The 17803-nt window shown below is 44.4% G+C and overlaps 1 protein-coding gene across 1 annotated transcript in view; it reads right to left on the reverse strand.

Moving 5' to 3' along the window:
• Window positions 1–940: 940 nt before the first annotated feature.
• The window catches only part of LOC119397008 (ecdysone 20-monooxygenase), a 38894-nt gene continuing 22031 nt past the window's right edge, over window positions 941–17803 (reverse strand). Inside the window, exons 7-9 of the mRNA XM_037664424.2 lie at window positions 8673–8751; window positions 5572–5772; window positions 941–3629 (exon numbers count right to left, since the gene is read on the reverse strand). Of these exons, the coding sequence (XP_037520352.1) occupies window positions 3519–3629; window positions 5572–5772; window positions 8673–8751 (391 nt within the window). The 3' untranslated portion in view covers window positions 941–3518. The remainder of the gene's footprint in view (window positions 3630–5571; window positions 5773–8672; window positions 8752–17803) is intronic.

Genomic DNA, 17803 nt, shown 5'->3' on the forward strand with positions numbered 1-17803 from the left:
TTTGTTGCTGCTGCGCCGGTTGTCACGTGATCATAGAGGGCGGTAGCGCGCTTCAAGCTGGGCCGGCTGGGCGGAGCCTACGTGCCGTGACGTTGCTACAAGGGCCCTACATATATCGACGGCGCCTACCGCTGTTTACAAACATGGAGTAGGTCTATACGTGCTTATCAGCAGAAGTGGTAGACAAACGCCGCGACATATAACAGTGCCTCAATGCTAGAGATTCACACTGTCACCAATGCATTGCCCTAAGACGACTCAAAGGTGAAAGCCAGGTTCTTTTTCTCCTCGATCGATTGTATTGCTGGGCGCAACATGACATCACTTAGCTGCGCTCAGAAAGCCTTCTACCGACTCTCCTTTCACTCTCTCTGAGGTCTCTCTGTGCTGTAGCTAGAGCATTCTCACAGTGCTTCCAGAGTATCGCTTGTGCATGCGCTGGGTTGCCTGGAAGACTGAGATCCGTTTTAAGCCGAGCATTTGCAAAAGTGTCCGAAAGTGCATTCACCGGGGGACGACATGATATCGCAAACTTCTTTTTCCTTTTACAGCAAAGTTGTATACTGCTAGGACATTCCCTAGTGCCCTCTAGAGAGCAGTGCAAAAAATAAAGCGTATTGAACGTTAACAGCCCGGCCGTTAACAACCTGGCCTCACATACCAAACTGGCCTCCGCCATGTCATATCTGGGCAATGCACTAAACAGCTTCGCTGGTTGCCCAGCTTATAGACTGGAAGGGCTCCTCATTTTTCAACAGCGAAGCTATTTACGCTCTCGGTAACTCGAGCTCTGTCGTGCAAAACTCCTCAGGTGGGTATTGGCCACAGGAATTGGGCAAGCCCCACTACCGAGTCCAGCAGGAGCGAGCGTTAAATGAAAACTCTGCCCGGAGAAGTGGAGCACGTGAAACAAGTGGGAGAAAGGGAATAAAGATAGAAAGACCGAAAAAGACACTGAAAGATAGAAAGAAACTAGACACGAAAAGAGATAGAAAAAACAAAGAGCAAAACTGAAACAGAGAAATAAAAAAGCAGAAAGAGAAAGAAAGATAGAAAATGCACGAAAGAGAAACCGATGAAACAAAATGCAAGAAACAGAAATAAAGAGAAACAGGGAAGGCCACTCAGCTCCACTTTTTCTTCACCACTAGTGCGAAGCTGCCATAATTATTTTTCTTTTTAATGTGATAGCAATATGGATAATCTGTTTTTGGCATCGCCGTCGTCCTCATTTTCATTTCAAGTCCAAATTGATAACATCACCCCGCGCATCGTATGTTCTACCCGCGAGTAAAAGCTCGCGAGCGCTGGCGACGAACGTGGCTGAAGCGGAGATGAAACGAGTCGGCCGCCTCCGTCGCAAGGAAGGCACATGCAATAACATCATACTGCGCACGAGGCCTGCCGTCGACTGCTCATCAAGCAGAGAGGAAACACCCTGCCCGTCTCTCGTAAGGAGCATGAAGGGACGGCAGTGGAGAGGGGAGGGTTGGTGCGGCGTAGCTCGAAGGGGGCGGTCGATGGCGCTCGTGCTATCTCGACAGGAGATTGTTCGAAAACTTGCTGTGCTCGCACACTTAATTTGCGTATAGAGAACTGAAACCAGAAAAACCACTTCAGTCCCGGAAGCGGCCGTATTCCCTTAAATCAGCTTTTTGTTGAGTTACGCGAGATCGGATCCAAAGGAGTTAGCTGCTAACCTTACTTCACATAACAATACAATTTGTGCTATCGCATTCACTGCTTCGCCTTTAAGCAAAACTGAGTTTTTTAACCATCAGCTATTGACACTGGAAAGCGAGAGGCGGACGTGTAACATAGCGTAGCCGCTTCACGTCAGGCCTTCCGACGCCAGGGCCGCCAGCGATGGGCCCGCTACTGACCGCTGCGCATATTAAAACAGAATTGTGGCTGCTCCAACTAGGAAGCATACTTTTATTAATGAGATGACATAAAAAAATCAAAACATTCGAATTGGGGTCCTAACACTCACGAGCTAAAAAGGGCAGGGCCTTTTAGGGGGCATTTACCGCAAGAGCGATTACAAACCCGTATGTGCTGGTGGAAGAAAATTACAAAAAAAGCTCTTCTGGATGAAGACCCACGGATAAAGCATATTTGAGGAAAAGTGTCAACGCGTGTCCATCGTTCACATGCCCTTCCATGGACGTGAAGCGCGGAAAAATCTTTATATTGCTCCATATAGCTACTGCAAGTTTCCTAGATTTCATTCCGCAATGTCCAGAAACAGAAGAGACCTACATTCTAGCGGCACACGCGTAGCTGAGCATTGCTTTAATTACGTGCTGTGTGACTTCTGAAACGAGTTATCAGAAGCGTTTCTGGAACAGAAGACGTGCGCCGATCAATCGTCCAAACACTTTCTCGCTACCGAATGGCCTAGGCGTCACAAGCCTCTGCGGAGGATCCATTTTGCCGTCGAGCCAACTTTCACAGCAGAAGGTGCGTCGGCACCGAACATGGCGTCATGGATCGGGACGCACGCGCGAGCACTGTTTATTCAGCGGAATAATTCTTGGTCTGTGGTTGTGACTTTGGCGGCCCCAAGATCAGGCTGCACATGTTTTGACGTGCCGGTGGTGCGATTGCTGGTGACCGACATCCCCAAACCAGAGACTCTGGTGCAGTTTAGCGCAATTTACGTTGATTTTATCAGGTTGGTGCAGGAGTGAAATCACTGCATTATGGCTTATAGCATTACGAATAATACAGTAAAACCCTGGTCACTTGATCAAGGCTGGTATGGATTTCGGTGTGATGTGAATTGGTAATATTCTCTGGCTGAAATGCATCGCTTACAATACAGAAAAGAAGGGCTGTTCTGAATGCCTTTCCACGCCACTGCAGACCTTACAAATGTGCGAGCCACAGCGGCCAAGCCCGCAGAGCAACCAGGAGCGACGAGCACAGTGCAATTAGGGCAGGGTCCATAGTCGCCAAGCAACCAGCTACGTCATGAGGCTGAGCAACCTCTGATTGGTCCCCCCAATCGAGCCGAATGAACAATTCTCAGCAGGTATTATCTGTCACGAATAAATATATTTTTCTTGATTTTATGTTCGTTTCGATGACAAGAATTTTGGGTGATGCCAATATTTCACGTGACCCCACAACATTCTTATCACCAAGATTTTACTGTAATTCCACGTGATTTACATGCAACATCTCTTTTTTTTTCTCTCAATAAATGAACGTGTGTGTGTCTGACACTGCATCGGTGTGAAGAATATGCTTCGGTTAGGCTAATCCCGACTGTAAGTGTATTGGAGAAAAGAGGACGAAAATGAGTCTGGTGCCAAACCGAGAACTTTGGTGTAGATGGAGCACTCGGATGCAGACAAGGAGAACTTTAGCAAAAAGGAAATGACAGCACAGTCGGACCACCACTGAAAATACAAGGTGAGTGGCACCAAATAAAGAGTGCTATATTATGCACAAATTTGTGACATGGTTAATGAAATATGCTCGAGAGGGCACCTTGCTGTCATGCATTGAGATCAGTTGCGATCGATGAACCGGAGTCTCACGGGGTGGCTTGGCACCACTACAAACACATATGTAGTGTTGATGCGTTGTGTGCAGGGCTCAATGATGAAATTCTGGACCATCTGCAAGAGCAAACCATTGCAGCTGAGGTAAGCACATGCACTGAGATATTTGACAGAGCATTCTTCTGATGGACTGTGCGCGGGCATCACATAACTGCTTGCTTCTTTCCTGCTAAAACAGAATGTGAAGGGATAGACATAAGAATACTTCTCCATATACACCTTTCTATTCCAAAGCCCTTTGAGTCAAGGATTTCAACACTGCGATAAACCGCAGCTAGATGAAACCAAGAGAGTGTTCTTGCCATCTTGTGGCATGCCCTGGAGTTTTTTTATATTCTCTTATGAGATGAATTATGAAAAAATGATGAATATTCACTTTACGGCCGATTGTTTCATTTTGCTGCATAGGGGATTCAGAAACTATTGGTGCAATTTCTTTGTGAAAGTGTGAAGTGGAAATGTCTTGGCTAAATCATGAACAGGGCAGTAATGCCCAAGTTGATGTAGTTGTCCACTTGACACAAGAGCCTTGGTGCCTGACACTTTCTCATTAGTTGAGAACTTCTAACAAAACTGCACTTATTTTAATCCTTAATTAACTACTGCATATATCATAATGCACATTACATGGTCTAGCTTAAGTGTTGCTGGAGCTAGAAAAAAAAAAGATTTTTCTTTTTTTAGGTAAACCAAGAAACCCAACAAAACTTGGAATTGCTTCTCATGTTCCGCATAATGTTTAAAAAAACGCCAGGCCAGTGCTGAAACCGCAGCACAGTCACAGCGAAAGCTGGAAGAGCGGCGTTTCTAGAGCACGTTGTAAGCTCTCGTGGGGCTACTAATACAAGTACACTAGCAAGGTACCCACTACGCCATAAATAACAATTTTTGTGAAGTTGGGAAGCACCTAGTAAGCCATTATTCTTCATTCTGTGGAGAAGCGAGGCACCAGCTACACGTCTGTAAGGCATTACGTGCACTTCGTTGACGCGACGACTGATGACGATGAAGAATTTTGGCTCAGCCCTTTGTAATGGGTTGGAAGCTTTAAACGGCCCACCAGTTATGCAATTTGCATTGGGTGATGCCCGGTCGCTATTTCCCTCTCCCGCAATGCTGTATAACATACGTTGACGTGGGGGCGAGAGGCGAAGAACTTTACTGAGACCCCGAGGAAATGGATCATGTGCTTATGGGATTCCTTGGCAACCAATACAAGTGCACTTGCGAGGAACCCACTACGCTATAAATCATCGTAATTTTTAAGAAGTAGGGAAGCAGGCACTATGCCATTTTTCGTCATTCTACGGAGAGCCGTGGTACCTGCTAAACGCATGTCAGGCATTATGCACACTTTGTTGATGCTGTGCCTGATGACGATGAAGAATTATGGCGGAGCCCTTTGTAATGGGTTGGAAGCATTCAACAACCCACTCGTTGCGCTATTCGCATTGTGTGACGCCTGGTTACAGAATTCGCGTTGTGCGACGCTTGGTGCTTATTTTACTCTTCTACCACGCTATACTGGATATGTTAATGTGGTTCCTTCCCGACATGAAGCCTGTATAGGACCTTTTTGCAAAGCAGTTTCAAGCACAGGCATGGCTCAGAGGTTGAATACTGGGCTCCCACGCAGAGGGCCCAGGTTTGAACCTCGTTCCATCCTGGAATTTTTTTCTCATTTCATTTTTTTTTCTTATTTCGAGCGATAGTGGTTACGGACACCGGCGGCGGCGGACAACTACGGCACCAAAAACGGCCGCTGAAATGATCTCATAACAGCTTTCGCTGTAAAAGGAATACAACTATTATTCTGCACCACTTTGTTTCAAACTCAACCATTTAGTCTTCAAAGCTAAAATATTTGCTCATGCAAAGTTTCACATGTGTGTGAAATAAGACCATTTTTTGCTGCAAGAATCTGACTTGACAAAGCATTTACATCGCACACTTTACTATTGTGAGCATTTTGAAGGGTTGCTGAATGAACCAACTCTACCTTGGCAGCTGTAGTCATGAGCTCAAGCTCTGCAAAACGCCTGCCCACGCACATGCGGGCACCATGGCCGAAAGGCAGCAGACTGAATGGGTGGATGAGGCCCCGTGCTTCCCGGAGCCAACGTTCAGGCCGGAACTGTTCCGGCTGCGGAAAGTACTTCTCCAGGCGACAGGTCACCAGTGAATTGGCAAACACTGGAACCTGCAATGACCCATTGCCACTAGTATCCCACACTGCTAAAGCAGCAAGCAGTTCACCTACTCAGGTTGTTCAGATTGTGATTGAGCTACTGTGACAGTAGCCATTACCATGCACATAGTTCTGCATTTGGATGGCATTTTGTGCTTGACTATTGCCATTAGAAAAAGCTCTCGTTTCACATGCAGGTTAGATGGAAAGCCTTCTGCCGACACAACTGTGTAAATTATGCAACTTTGTCATTTGTGCCGGTACAAAACACAGCAGTTTTATACCGGTACAAATGACAAAGTTGCGTAATTGTAGAAGCGACTCAGATGAGGCGGGAGGGATGCTCCTGCGGAAGCGAGCCGTCCATTTCACTGTGTGTTCGTTTTTTGCAAGGGGCTGGTTCGCGCATGCAGTGACCACTCCTGTTTTGCACTTGCCATGTTTCAATACGTGCTTGTTTATTCTGATTTTGCTTGATTGAACAAGTACCTGAGTTTTCTGTCTTTCATTAGTCACTGCTAACACGGCCTGTATATATCTAGCTTCATTTCACAATAAAGCTCAGTAGAAAGTTAGCACTTGTCGGTGTCCCCTTACGTCTTTTGTCTCGTTTTTGCGCTATTATGTTATACCAACTCGCCCTTAACCGCTACCCTTCTAAACACATTGCACTGATGAAGCATCCATCCACAGTACCTATGTGCTTGCCATCGGCGGACTGCAGGATGTTTGCTCATAGCATTAGCACACATCAGCAACATTAACATACCCATCGTATATATTTAAGAGAAAAAAGGACCAGTGGTTTCACACCGAGTATTGGCAGTAATTACAAGGTTGTGCTTGAACTCGTTGGATGGGCCTAGCATTTTGGCATGATGCTTCATGCACGCAAGTTCCTGCTAGGAAAGAATCGCAACTGCAAAATGTACCCCAATGCTGACGCTCTACTAACGGTGGTGCAAGTGCCTCACATGGAAATGAGACCAATGTGAAACTGTAAGCGTTGTAGAAATTCACTAAGCGTATTAATGTGCTAACTTGCACATGGTCAAACATCAGATGCTGCTGCTACTGGATCATTCCTGCGGTCACCATAGGAATCGGGCGTGCATAAGACCAGCCAATTTTTAACTGCCTGGCAAAGTCTAATTTCAGGATTGAAATTAATGACACTTTGGTCCCATAAAAATTAGATTGATTGAAATGACCAGAGTCAAAGTATTGGAAGCTAACAGAGGCGGGGTGGTTCGTGAGGAAACCAAAAAAGTTATTATCCTCAGTTTAATTGGTCTACAGCACAATATTCCTGAAATAGAGGTATTTTGTGCCATTTACCATGTTTGCAATTTTTTTACTGAAAAGTCCTTCCGACAGCAAAGGGTAATAAGATACTCACACGACTACATTTCACATGTTCACAGGAAAAAATGCTGTGATCAAGAAATGCACAGTTTTTTTGCAAGGTGCGCTCAAAGTTTAGCAATGCGGACTTGGCAAAAAAGTGTTTTTTGCGGCCGAAACTTGTATATTCTTTTTTAGTCGAACGAAATTCTTTTTTGAAATCATTGTTCCTGGTCTAAAACCTCTGCCGCTGTCATCAAAATCGGAAATGGTGACTAGCACCATAGAGTTTCATACAATACTTACTAGAGGGAACACTGGTGCTAGTGTCTATTGGATCTGCAACGCATGGTGCTTCAGCCAGCATGGGAATGATGGGTAGTACACGGATTCGTCTAAACTTCGTTCTTTCGGTTCCGTTTGGCTCTGCGTCGCCTGCATCCACTTTGTCACAAAACGAAGTTCAGCAAAAGTCAGCAGTTCCACTTCACCACTTTAACCTTTTTAGGCTCACTAATTAGAATTTGGTTACGAAGTTCACAATGATCCATTCTTTTATCCGAAAGAAAACCAAAGCATAGCAGTAAACAAGGCCACAAGTGCGTTCGAAGCCGCAAGTACGAAGACTAGGCAAATCCGTGTACTGCCCATCATTCCCATGGTGGTTGAACGATCGCAGTGCCAGGGTCCCCTATAGTTAATTTTAGGAAACTCTATGACTGGCACCTCGTGTTTATTCCTCTCTGGACACACCCTGTTTTAAAACGGTACTGACAATCCTTTAACAGCTAGGGTAGTTCAATTTGCTTAGAAACTCGTCAATAATTTCAAATAATGTGTCGAAACTGGAATGGGTAGCTGCTTCATGCAATGTCTAGAATGACGTAACATCATGCCCTGCCGCAGTGTAAACAAAGTACATGTGATGCCAGCACTAGAAAAGACATTCTGGCGATGCCATGGATCAAGTCTTTAGGAACTCGACAGCAATAATCCGCCTTTTTCACGGTCCCCTAGTGGGAAAGTCGCCAAACGCTGTGGTAGGGTGTTCGCATGCCTCTCAATCTCGGAGGCTTTTGTTCTGGCAATCTCGGCTGTCCCAGATCACACCGCACCCCTGTTGAAACGGCAGAGGAAAAAGGCAGCTTTCAGTGACTATTCGGGCACGGAAAGATCGCTGTTTGCTTTTGACCCGCAGCCATACAAAGCGAAGGAGGATGCCAACATCACAAACACATGGTGGTCCACATTCAGAGGTATCACTCTGGAATTCACCAAAAACTTTTGAAAATCATATTGAGAAAAACTAAATGAGCTGCAGTTGTACCATTTAGCACATATCATCAGAATACCGACGAAAAATTTTGTTAAAAAGTGTTTCACTCGAGATGTTGCATTTCAAAAGCTTTTTTTTAATTCCTGGCTTTGTTTTGTATACGAATCTTTTTACCAGACAAATAATGTTTTGAATAGCATTTGGAAGCATGCTTGTTTACCTTAAACCCAGCAGCTGTTGCACAAAAGATTCCCGCATACAAAAAACTGGTAGGGAAAAGAATGACCCTTACTCCTGCAGGCACCCTGTACCCAGAGAGCACCACATCCTCGGGCAGGACTCGCATTACACCAGGCACCGTTGGGCTTAACCTGAAAGTAATTAGGCAGTAATCAGCAGTTCCTGGGTCTTAATGTGTGCACGGTATTCTTTACCTGCTTTACCATTTGGTCAAAAAATGCATGTGAACGTGTGCACGCAGGACACGAAGAAAACATCAAGCTGCAGTGATTCAAAAAGAAAGGGCCGTGCAGCACCAGCTTAGCAGTGTATAGCGCTCTAGTTATCAGAAAAGCACAGCATTCTAAGGAAACGTTTACCTTGGCCCAATCTGACAGCGAGGCTCCACCGGTGTCATTGAAACACATTCATGCACAATTTCCACCCGTTGTCATAATTTAACAGCCTGTGCGCTAACTGTGCCTTTCCTGTATCACTTTTCCAAACTTTGTTCTGCACACTACAGCAGAAAGTCCAGATAGTCCAATCTTAAACGTGCGAAGCTAGTCCTGAACAGTACAACAGTCGCACAGAGCAAACAAGCCACACAACAAAAGTTACAATGTGTTGCACTCTTAGGCCTTTGATTTGCAATGATGTTCACACCTTGTCAATATGCACTTTTTACAAACATGCTTGTAGTCTGTTCAATGTTCTGATCCATGTGGATGTTGATACATTGTTCACATGTTTGCACTAGAGGATTCTACTTGGGATCCCTGTCTCACTCGTCACTCGCAATGGATTGCGAGGTGTGACCAAAACTGCCTCAGTAATTCAGACTCTCTTCTGGTTTCGGGGGAGTGAGTGATGGTCATGTAGAAGTGATAAATGTCACAAATGTACTTATCTTCAGTCCAGGGTGTGTTCAGATAAGAATGTCGGTGCATGTCCAGCAACCCCCTTTAATTTCGCTGAAAAAATTATGTTTTGCTGTCTGAGTCCCCAGGACCACAACACCATTCTTAGTCTCGTGAAAAAGAAAACTTGGCCTTCGTGAAAAAAAATTCGGAAGTTTCCACTGAGCCAGAACCGCATTTTGCAAATTGCGAAAAAATTAAATTTCAACGAGATTCTACAAAAAAAATATTGCACCCAATGGTCTCAAAATTTTTCTTGGTATACTATGAATAGCCCGAGTTTACAAAATGTGGTTATCTTGCAGTATTAGAGCCCTTGTATTAAGAAAAAAAAAATCGCAAATATGGCACGATGTTCAATAATGCCCTAATTTCAGATTTTTATTTGCTCCGCTGGTATGACAGTCGGTATTTTCAAAATTTTCCAGAGTGTTACCACAGATTGGGTTAACAATTGTGCCAAATATGATTGTCAAGTATTATGTCAAATGCAAACCAAAGATGCTTAAGGCAAGGGTATGTCTCTAAGAATGCAATATTTTGAAAATCAATTTTAAAAACGGCCACTTGGTGAGCATGTTCTTAATGAACCATCCATCCAAAACAACTCAAATTTGAAAATGCATATTTTTTTTTGAAAATCGTGTTTTTAGCCCCACATCCCCCTTTAAAGGGACACTAAAGAGACACAATGAATCGATTTAGATTGATAAATTTTACTTTGAGAACTATAATGTCGTTAATTTCACCATCATAGGTGTATTAATATAGGAGAAAATGAAGTTCAAAGTTTCATTTTTAAATTTCGCACCAAAATCTCCACGCGTCACATCATGGATTTCATAATGTATTTATCGTATTTTGGCGCCATTGGCTCAATAAAATTTCTTCAAACTTGGTATGTTAACTCTATGGCTCTCTCAGAGGACAGTGTACTTCATTTTTACCGTTAAGGAACTACGTAGGCCCTAGTAGGCGCCGTCAAAATATGTGACGTCACGGCGAATGGTGCGGAAACTTCAATGTGGTGTCGCCACCCACATTTTCTTTTTGCACGATTTCTCGTTTACTAAGCGTCTTCTCGCAGCAAGCATGGTGTTTTTGGTATCGTGAAAGAGTAGTTTACTGATACGAGAAAAATCATTTTGCTCTTTAGTGTCCCTTTAAGAGTGAGCATGTAGCTATAGTTTTCAATGTCATGATTTTAAGTATGTTCTCTCGTGTTCACGAAACAAAAATTTACAGAAGTTGGTTTCGAAAAGTAAATTATTTCTACATTTTCTTACGCAAATCGCAAAAATCTCAACATGGCTCCCAGCGACACAGCATGCTGTGATGCTCAGTCACACGCTTCGCAACGCCATCTTCCAACATCTTGCATGTATGCAAGCCTGCACACGCCACATAAAGGAGGAGGCCAGAGAAGATCAGCCACTGGGTCTTTATCGCATATCATCACATGGCGGTAACACAGCAGGCGGTACATGTGCTGCTTTTGCACACCCACCACGCAGTGGACTTCCAAGAAAAACAGCACAATACGTTTCGCAACAGAGCTTTCATGTCCATCCATCGTGTCTGCCCAGCAGTCCTCTACTGAGCAGCCTATTTGAGTACACATGTGCTTCTTGTACTCCACTGAGATTTATGGCACAGCTCAAAGCGAGCATTTAGTGCTGACTTTCTGAACAGGCACGAGAAGAAGATTATCCATAAGTGGAACCTTCGGAGTATGGCCTTGAAGAGGCACTCTCGGTGCAACTGCACTCCGCAGTGCAAGTTGCAGGAACCACTGAAATGGATCATGTTTACTGATTCAAAGTCAGCTCTGCAATGCCTTCCAACTGCTCTAAGTCGTGGAAGACAAGTGCTGAAGGTAAGACAGCTGTACCGGCAACTAATCGTGAGGACATGATAACTTTTCAGTGGTTACCAGGCCACAGCAGCACCACTAGTAACAAGCATGCCGATGATGCGACTAAGAAAGCTAACGAAAATGGAGTTATGATACCCATTCCATTGTCAAAAAGCGACACAGCAGCAAAGATTCGCACACTTGTGCGCCATGTTGCAAGAACACACCCGCTTTACTCCACACCCGTAATAACCACCTTGACCCATGCCTACGACTCAAAACTTCATGTGGACCACCCTGGTCCGAAACAACCGTTATCTGCTGCATGTGGTTTGGAGTGTCCTTTACAAAGGTCTTTACTTGCCACAATGAAATGGCAGACAGTGCTGCCTGTGACCATTGCGGCAGCGAAGGAACCATCAAACATTTCCTGTGTCATTGCCCCCAATACAGCTCCCAGAGACTGCCTCTCAGCAGTGTTTGCGTGCCTCGACGACCAGCCACTTTCTGAGCAATCCATTTTGGAATGCTGAAAAGCTGAAGCTTCACACCAGAAGGTGATGAAGGCGCTGCTGAAGAGTGATCCGCCTTGTTGAATGGCAGTATCTCCCTCCGTTTTTTCCTTCTCTGTTTCCCAGAGCAGGGCAGCAAACCAAATACTTATCTTCAGTTAGCCTTTCCGCATTGCATTTCTCTCTCTTCATCTCAGAAACCAACACTTGGTGTCAGTACTCGTTCAGCCTCTTCAAACAAATCGGTGTAAAATCTCCAGATGCGTCTGTGTGTAACAAAAATTTTGTTCCTGAGCAAACCTGGGGCTGTTGAGGAGCTAGTTATTTGTTCACTCAACAGACATTTCATCTCTGAAGAGGGCGGCGAAGAAGGAATGTCATTGTTGAACGTCCTATGCCAGGCACAGGAAGGCAGAGACCCAGGAGGCCGTCTCCATGACAATTTCTGCCTGGACACACTTCCTGTCTCACACACTGTGTATATTACGGCAGAATAAACAGTTGCATAGAGAAACCCGACTCCAGTACACATCTAGCAGTTTTCCGATAATTGCTTTCGCTAGGAACACTACCATGAAGCGCAGAAACACGCATATGCATAAGTTTGTACTTAAAAGCAACTCTTCATTTTTAGGTGTGAACCACCCATGCACTCTGGCTGTCGGCGTCTCAGGTCATCGTAGCCCGTCACGGTAAAGCAAGTGGCAAATAAGACTGTGCATTCGCTCAGTAAAAGCTCGCGAGAATGCACACTCACCCGTGAGAGACAACGACACGTGTGCTTCTTCCAGTGGCAAATAAGACGGTGCGCTAGCGCAGGAAAAGCTCTGGGTTCACATTAGTGGAGCTGTCTGGTAGAGTAGAGCAAAGCAAGGGAAGCGCGGCCACTTCCTTTGCCCCAGTTTTTCTCTTTTTTCTATCAATTTTTGTTTCGTGAACACGGGAGAACATACTAAAGACCTAAAAGTCATGACATTGACAACTATCGCTACATGCTCGCTCATTTAAGTAGTTACGCGTTAACATCAATTTGGTAACTGTTTTTGGTAAAGTTAACGTCAATTTGGTAACTGTGTTAACGTCAATTTGGTAAATGCTTTTACAGGTAAAGTCACAACATGCGCTTGGCTTTAATTCTGGGGAGTATAAAGAAAATCAAAGGTGACCCTTTCTTTTAATTGATTTTCAAAATATTGCATTCTTTGAGACATGCCCTTACTGAAGCACCTTTGGTTTGCGTTTGACATAGTACTCAACAATTATATTTGGCACAATTGTTAACCTAATGTTTGGCAACGCTCTGGAAAATTTGAAAATACTGACTATCATACCGGTGGAGCAAAAAGATCTGAAATAAGGGCATTATCGAACATTGTGCCATATTCGCAATTTTTTATTTTTAAAACAAGGGCGCTAATACTGCAAGATAACCACATTTTGTAAACTCGGGCTATTCATAGTATACCCAGAAAAATTTTCAGACCAACAGGTGCAATATTTTTTTTTTGTAAAATCTCGTCAAAATCTCATTTTTCCACAATTTGCAAAAAACAGTCCTGGCTCAGTGGAGACTTCCAAACTTTTTGACGAAGGCCAAATTTTTTTTCGCCAAATTAGAATGGTGTTGTTGTCCGGGGGCTCGGACAGCAAAATATCATTTTTCCAGTTAAATTAAAGGGGGTCGCCGGACATGCGCCGACGTTCTTATCTGAACACACCCTTCAGGTCTTGAATACCAAGTCTGTTTGGCAAGGAGTTAAAGGAGCCATCAAAAAACCTACAAGATTATACCCACATGTCACAGGTTATCATTTGGAGTTCTTAACACTTTTGTGACCGCGGAAAAATCAGTTCTTTTTGGGTAGTCCAGGAAATATTTTTTTCCCTGCCACAGAAATTGAGTGATGCTAAAGTGTAGAATATCAAATGATAGAGGAAGAATTAACCTTTACAACAGTATTAATTTCAAACAACAGGTTTATTTCAAATATATTATCAAAACATTATCAAAACAATGAAAAATGTTACAAAAAGAAAAGAAATTCACAAAAACATCAATGCTCTTCTGCACAGGCTAAACATAAAAAATCGAAATATACGTTTTGAAGACAAAGCCCTCATAGAATAACAGTGCAAATATAAGCATTTCAAGTACAAAAGTTATTTACACACACACAAAAATATAAGTAGCCTATCATGCCACCATGTGAAGCAGTTTATTGATGCGGTGAAACAGAGGTTGGCTGCACATGTTTCGCAGAAAACATTTTTTCTGCTCAACTTTCTTTTCTTTGTAGCATAGTTTGCAGTTCTGGTATTTTTCAATTTTTTGTGGTTGGTGCTGGGCACCCTGAGGTGCCTTCCCATATATACGTTGAAATGAACAGTGTACCCCGTTTCCGAATCTGCCAAAAGCCATAATTCGTATTCCCATTTGACCACTTCGTCCCTCTGAATACTAGAATGACCTTTAGATTTTACCATTTTATCATCCACGGAAAGGTTCCGACGCGGCTGCAAAAATAGCGCGGATGAATCGTTCATGTATTGCAGTAGAGGAGACACGCAGTGAAACTTCCTGTGGGATGCGATGGTCGTCTTTTCTGTATCAGAGACACCCAAGAAGTCAAGCAATGCCTTGAGCCTTTTCCGTGGCATCACTGACGGTGGAAGAAGACATGTGTCGTCGACTGCAATAGCAATGCAGGCGCGGGACTTGGGCAATTCCCGTGTACAACATAAATTCGACGAACGTACCCATCTCGTCCTCAGTGACCTCCCTCCAGGATCCGTCCCTCTCACTATGCGTAGGCTTTTCTTGAATACCAATTCCATGCATACTTATTTGTTTGGTTGCATATCTCTCCGACAACTTCTGCGGTGAAAAACAACACGAAGAAGCCACCGTGCAGCACTCCGGAGCACTAGGTCAAGGTCCACTCCACGCCATCTTTGCAGAGAACTCCACTTTTCCCGCAGCCGGTGCCAAATGCTCCTGCCCGAACGAAGTGGACACCTTGCGGATAAGAGCTGTGACTTTTAGTACGCACCGGATACGTTTACATCAACGCACAGCAGCGATAAAACAGCCCTTGGAGAGAGCGAAACTTACCGGTGGGTACCTACTGATGTTCCGGTGTAGTTTGACGCACCATCGCCGTCCGCACTGAAGTCTGACAAATCGAAGTCGCCTTCTGTATAGGTCGGCAAACTCACTCAGACTCATATCGAGACATGAGTCTGAGTGAGTCCGGGTGAGTAAAGTTTTTGTGAGTCTGAGTCCGAGTGAGTTCGGTTGAGAAAAATTATGGGGAGTCTGAGTCTGAGTGAGTCCGGTTGAGGAAAATTTTGGTGAGTCTGAGTCCGAGTGAGCCCTTAGGACAAAATATATTGCATGAGTGAGTCTGAGTGAGCGCCACATTTTTTGCCGACCTATGGTCCTATATACTCAACTTCAGCATTACTATCACTCACGTTTATACTCACGTACACTCCCACATACTTCAACGAGCTACCGTTCATACGTCAGCTCTATATTTGTTGATCACAGGCATGAGTTACGGAGGGAGAGGGGGAAGAGGTGCCTTGACCTTCCCCCTGCAAACTTTTTCACGGGAAGTTATTGATAAATATCTCGTGTGAGTCATCTCTTTCAATAAAAAGGTCCTTATTGAACTGAAAACTCTGATAACTCACGTATGAAGGTACAAGATCAAAAGGTGCTAAGCAGAGCAACGATTATGTGAGATATCGGTGTTAAAGAGCATTGACACTATAGTAGAAAAAGCTATTTATATAGGCTAACGGACTCGTTTGAGCCGTGAGTCTGAGTGAGTCCAAGTAAACTACATTTTAGTGAGTCTGAGTCCGAGTGACTCCGGTTGAGAAAAATTATAGTGAGTCTGAGTCCGAGTGAGTACAGATGAGGAAAAGTTTGGTGGGTCTGAGTCCGAGTGAGCCCTAAGGGCAAGATATGTTTGGTGAGTGATCCTGAGAGAGCTCCACATTTTTTGTCGACCTGTGGCCTTCCGTCTCTGTGCTGCTACCATCATGCACCCAGAGATTGACGCTCAGATACATCGGAATCTGTAAAAATTCGCCGTTTTCGTGGAGCACCAGGGAGCGATGTCGACGCCATAACCGAAACCACGAGTGCTCACCTGGCTCACTTTCCCTACTGCGAAGGACGTTTCAAGATCCCCCCACGGCACAAGAAACTCAAAAGTGAAACTGATAAAATACTGTCTCTTTTACCCCTTAAATCGCGTTAGCTGTCCATAAGCGCTCAGGGAGTGCCAAAATTTGAACTTGAAATCATCGATAACATACTATCAATGGGAATAGGCGCAATCCCAAAATTGTTAAGGCCTCAAAAATTTATATATTTCCTTAAGGTACAACACAAAGTTAGCGGGAGAAATTTTGACACATTTAGTATAAATATTTAGACCACTCACAGGCCAATCTTCATAATTACAAAAATTAATTAATTATGGACATATGTCTCTATTAGGTGACGCAGAGTGTAATGAAAGCTAGATATTTGTTACAAGGTGTGCTCATTCTTATTCAGTTGACAGCTTTGCAGTGCAGAAAACAACAGAAGATAACTGCTGTGATCAAGGGCAGCTTGTATTTCTAATCGATTCTGTCTTGCATGGCTCTCTGTGCCAAAGTGGATTACGAAATTATTGCACATCATTCCTGCGGAATCTCGCAAGGTGCAGGACAAAACAGTATTGTGTCTGGATATGCTGCCAGACAAGGGATCGTATGTGAGCGAAATCGCATGCCATGGAGGATAAATGAGCAAGATGAGCTTGCCTTAATATCCTTCACGGTAACAAAGGTGTGAGGGCAATGCATCCAAACAGAGATAAAGGCTGTCATTAAGTGAACTTTACTATGTCTTACATTCTTAATATTGAATTACCAATATATCAAACTATTTTGACAATATCTCCACATGGGGTTGTCCAAGTTCGAATTGTCTCTGAAATTGGAACTCTGCCTGGTCCATGCTCATTCACTGCAAAAGGCAGGTGACATGACCAGGGAAGTCCTTTCGTGAGGTATATTGCTCATGAAATTCAAGGGTTTTCAAGGGTTTCAAGGACCTGTGATCCTGGCTGGCATTGTCACAGAGGAATGCTGGCACAAAATTTCATGGCTTAGATAGCCTGCAGGCTCGATTCCTGTGAACACGCATATGTGAAGAGGTTTGAGAATGTAGCTTGTGAAGCTTTCTCCAGTCTGCTGTACTCGGACACGCAAGCATTGCTTGTGGACAGCCGTTTGACTGAACACTTCTGAGAAGGACGTCTTGAAAGCGGACCACGTGGGGATGTCGCGTTTGCGATTGTGGTACCACAATTCGGCAATGCCAGTAAGATAAAATGTGACATGGCCGAGCTTGTCGGGTTTATCCCACTTGTTATGCACGCTCACCAGTTCGTAGCTGTTAGCCAGTCTTTCACGTCGGTCCAATATGCGCCGCTGAGGACCTTTGGGTCCCTTAGCCGCGGAACCCCGGTGCAGGCGATGGAATGCGGCAAAGGCACCAGTGGGTTCGTGTTGTCGATCATGATGGGTGGAAGCGTTTGGCTTAGCAGCTTTAGGGTGTAGCAACAGGGAAGTCCAGCAGCCTCCACCATTTGTGAAGAGGTTTATTGGTGGTCCAAGGACGCTATGCATATTGTCACGTGGTCGTGATGTCGACGAAGGCAGCAGTCGGCGTGTTGAAGATGAAACTCTTTATTTGGCCGAACTTGTGGCTGGGAAACGGAAAGTCAACTACAGTAATACGCACTGTACACTGATAGCGGCAAATAGAACGTCTTCCGTCGATGAACTACACCGCAGCGAGGCCCACCAGCATTTTATAAATGCGGCATCGAACATTCGAGCCTGATCGCTG

This window comes from Rhipicephalus sanguineus, chromosome 6, assembly GCF_013339695.2.
Source record: "Rhipicephalus sanguineus isolate Rsan-2018 chromosome 6, BIME_Rsan_1.4, whole genome shotgun sequence".
NCBI classification, from domain to species: domain Eukaryota; kingdom Metazoa; phylum Arthropoda; class Arachnida; order Ixodida; family Ixodidae; genus Rhipicephalus; species Rhipicephalus sanguineus.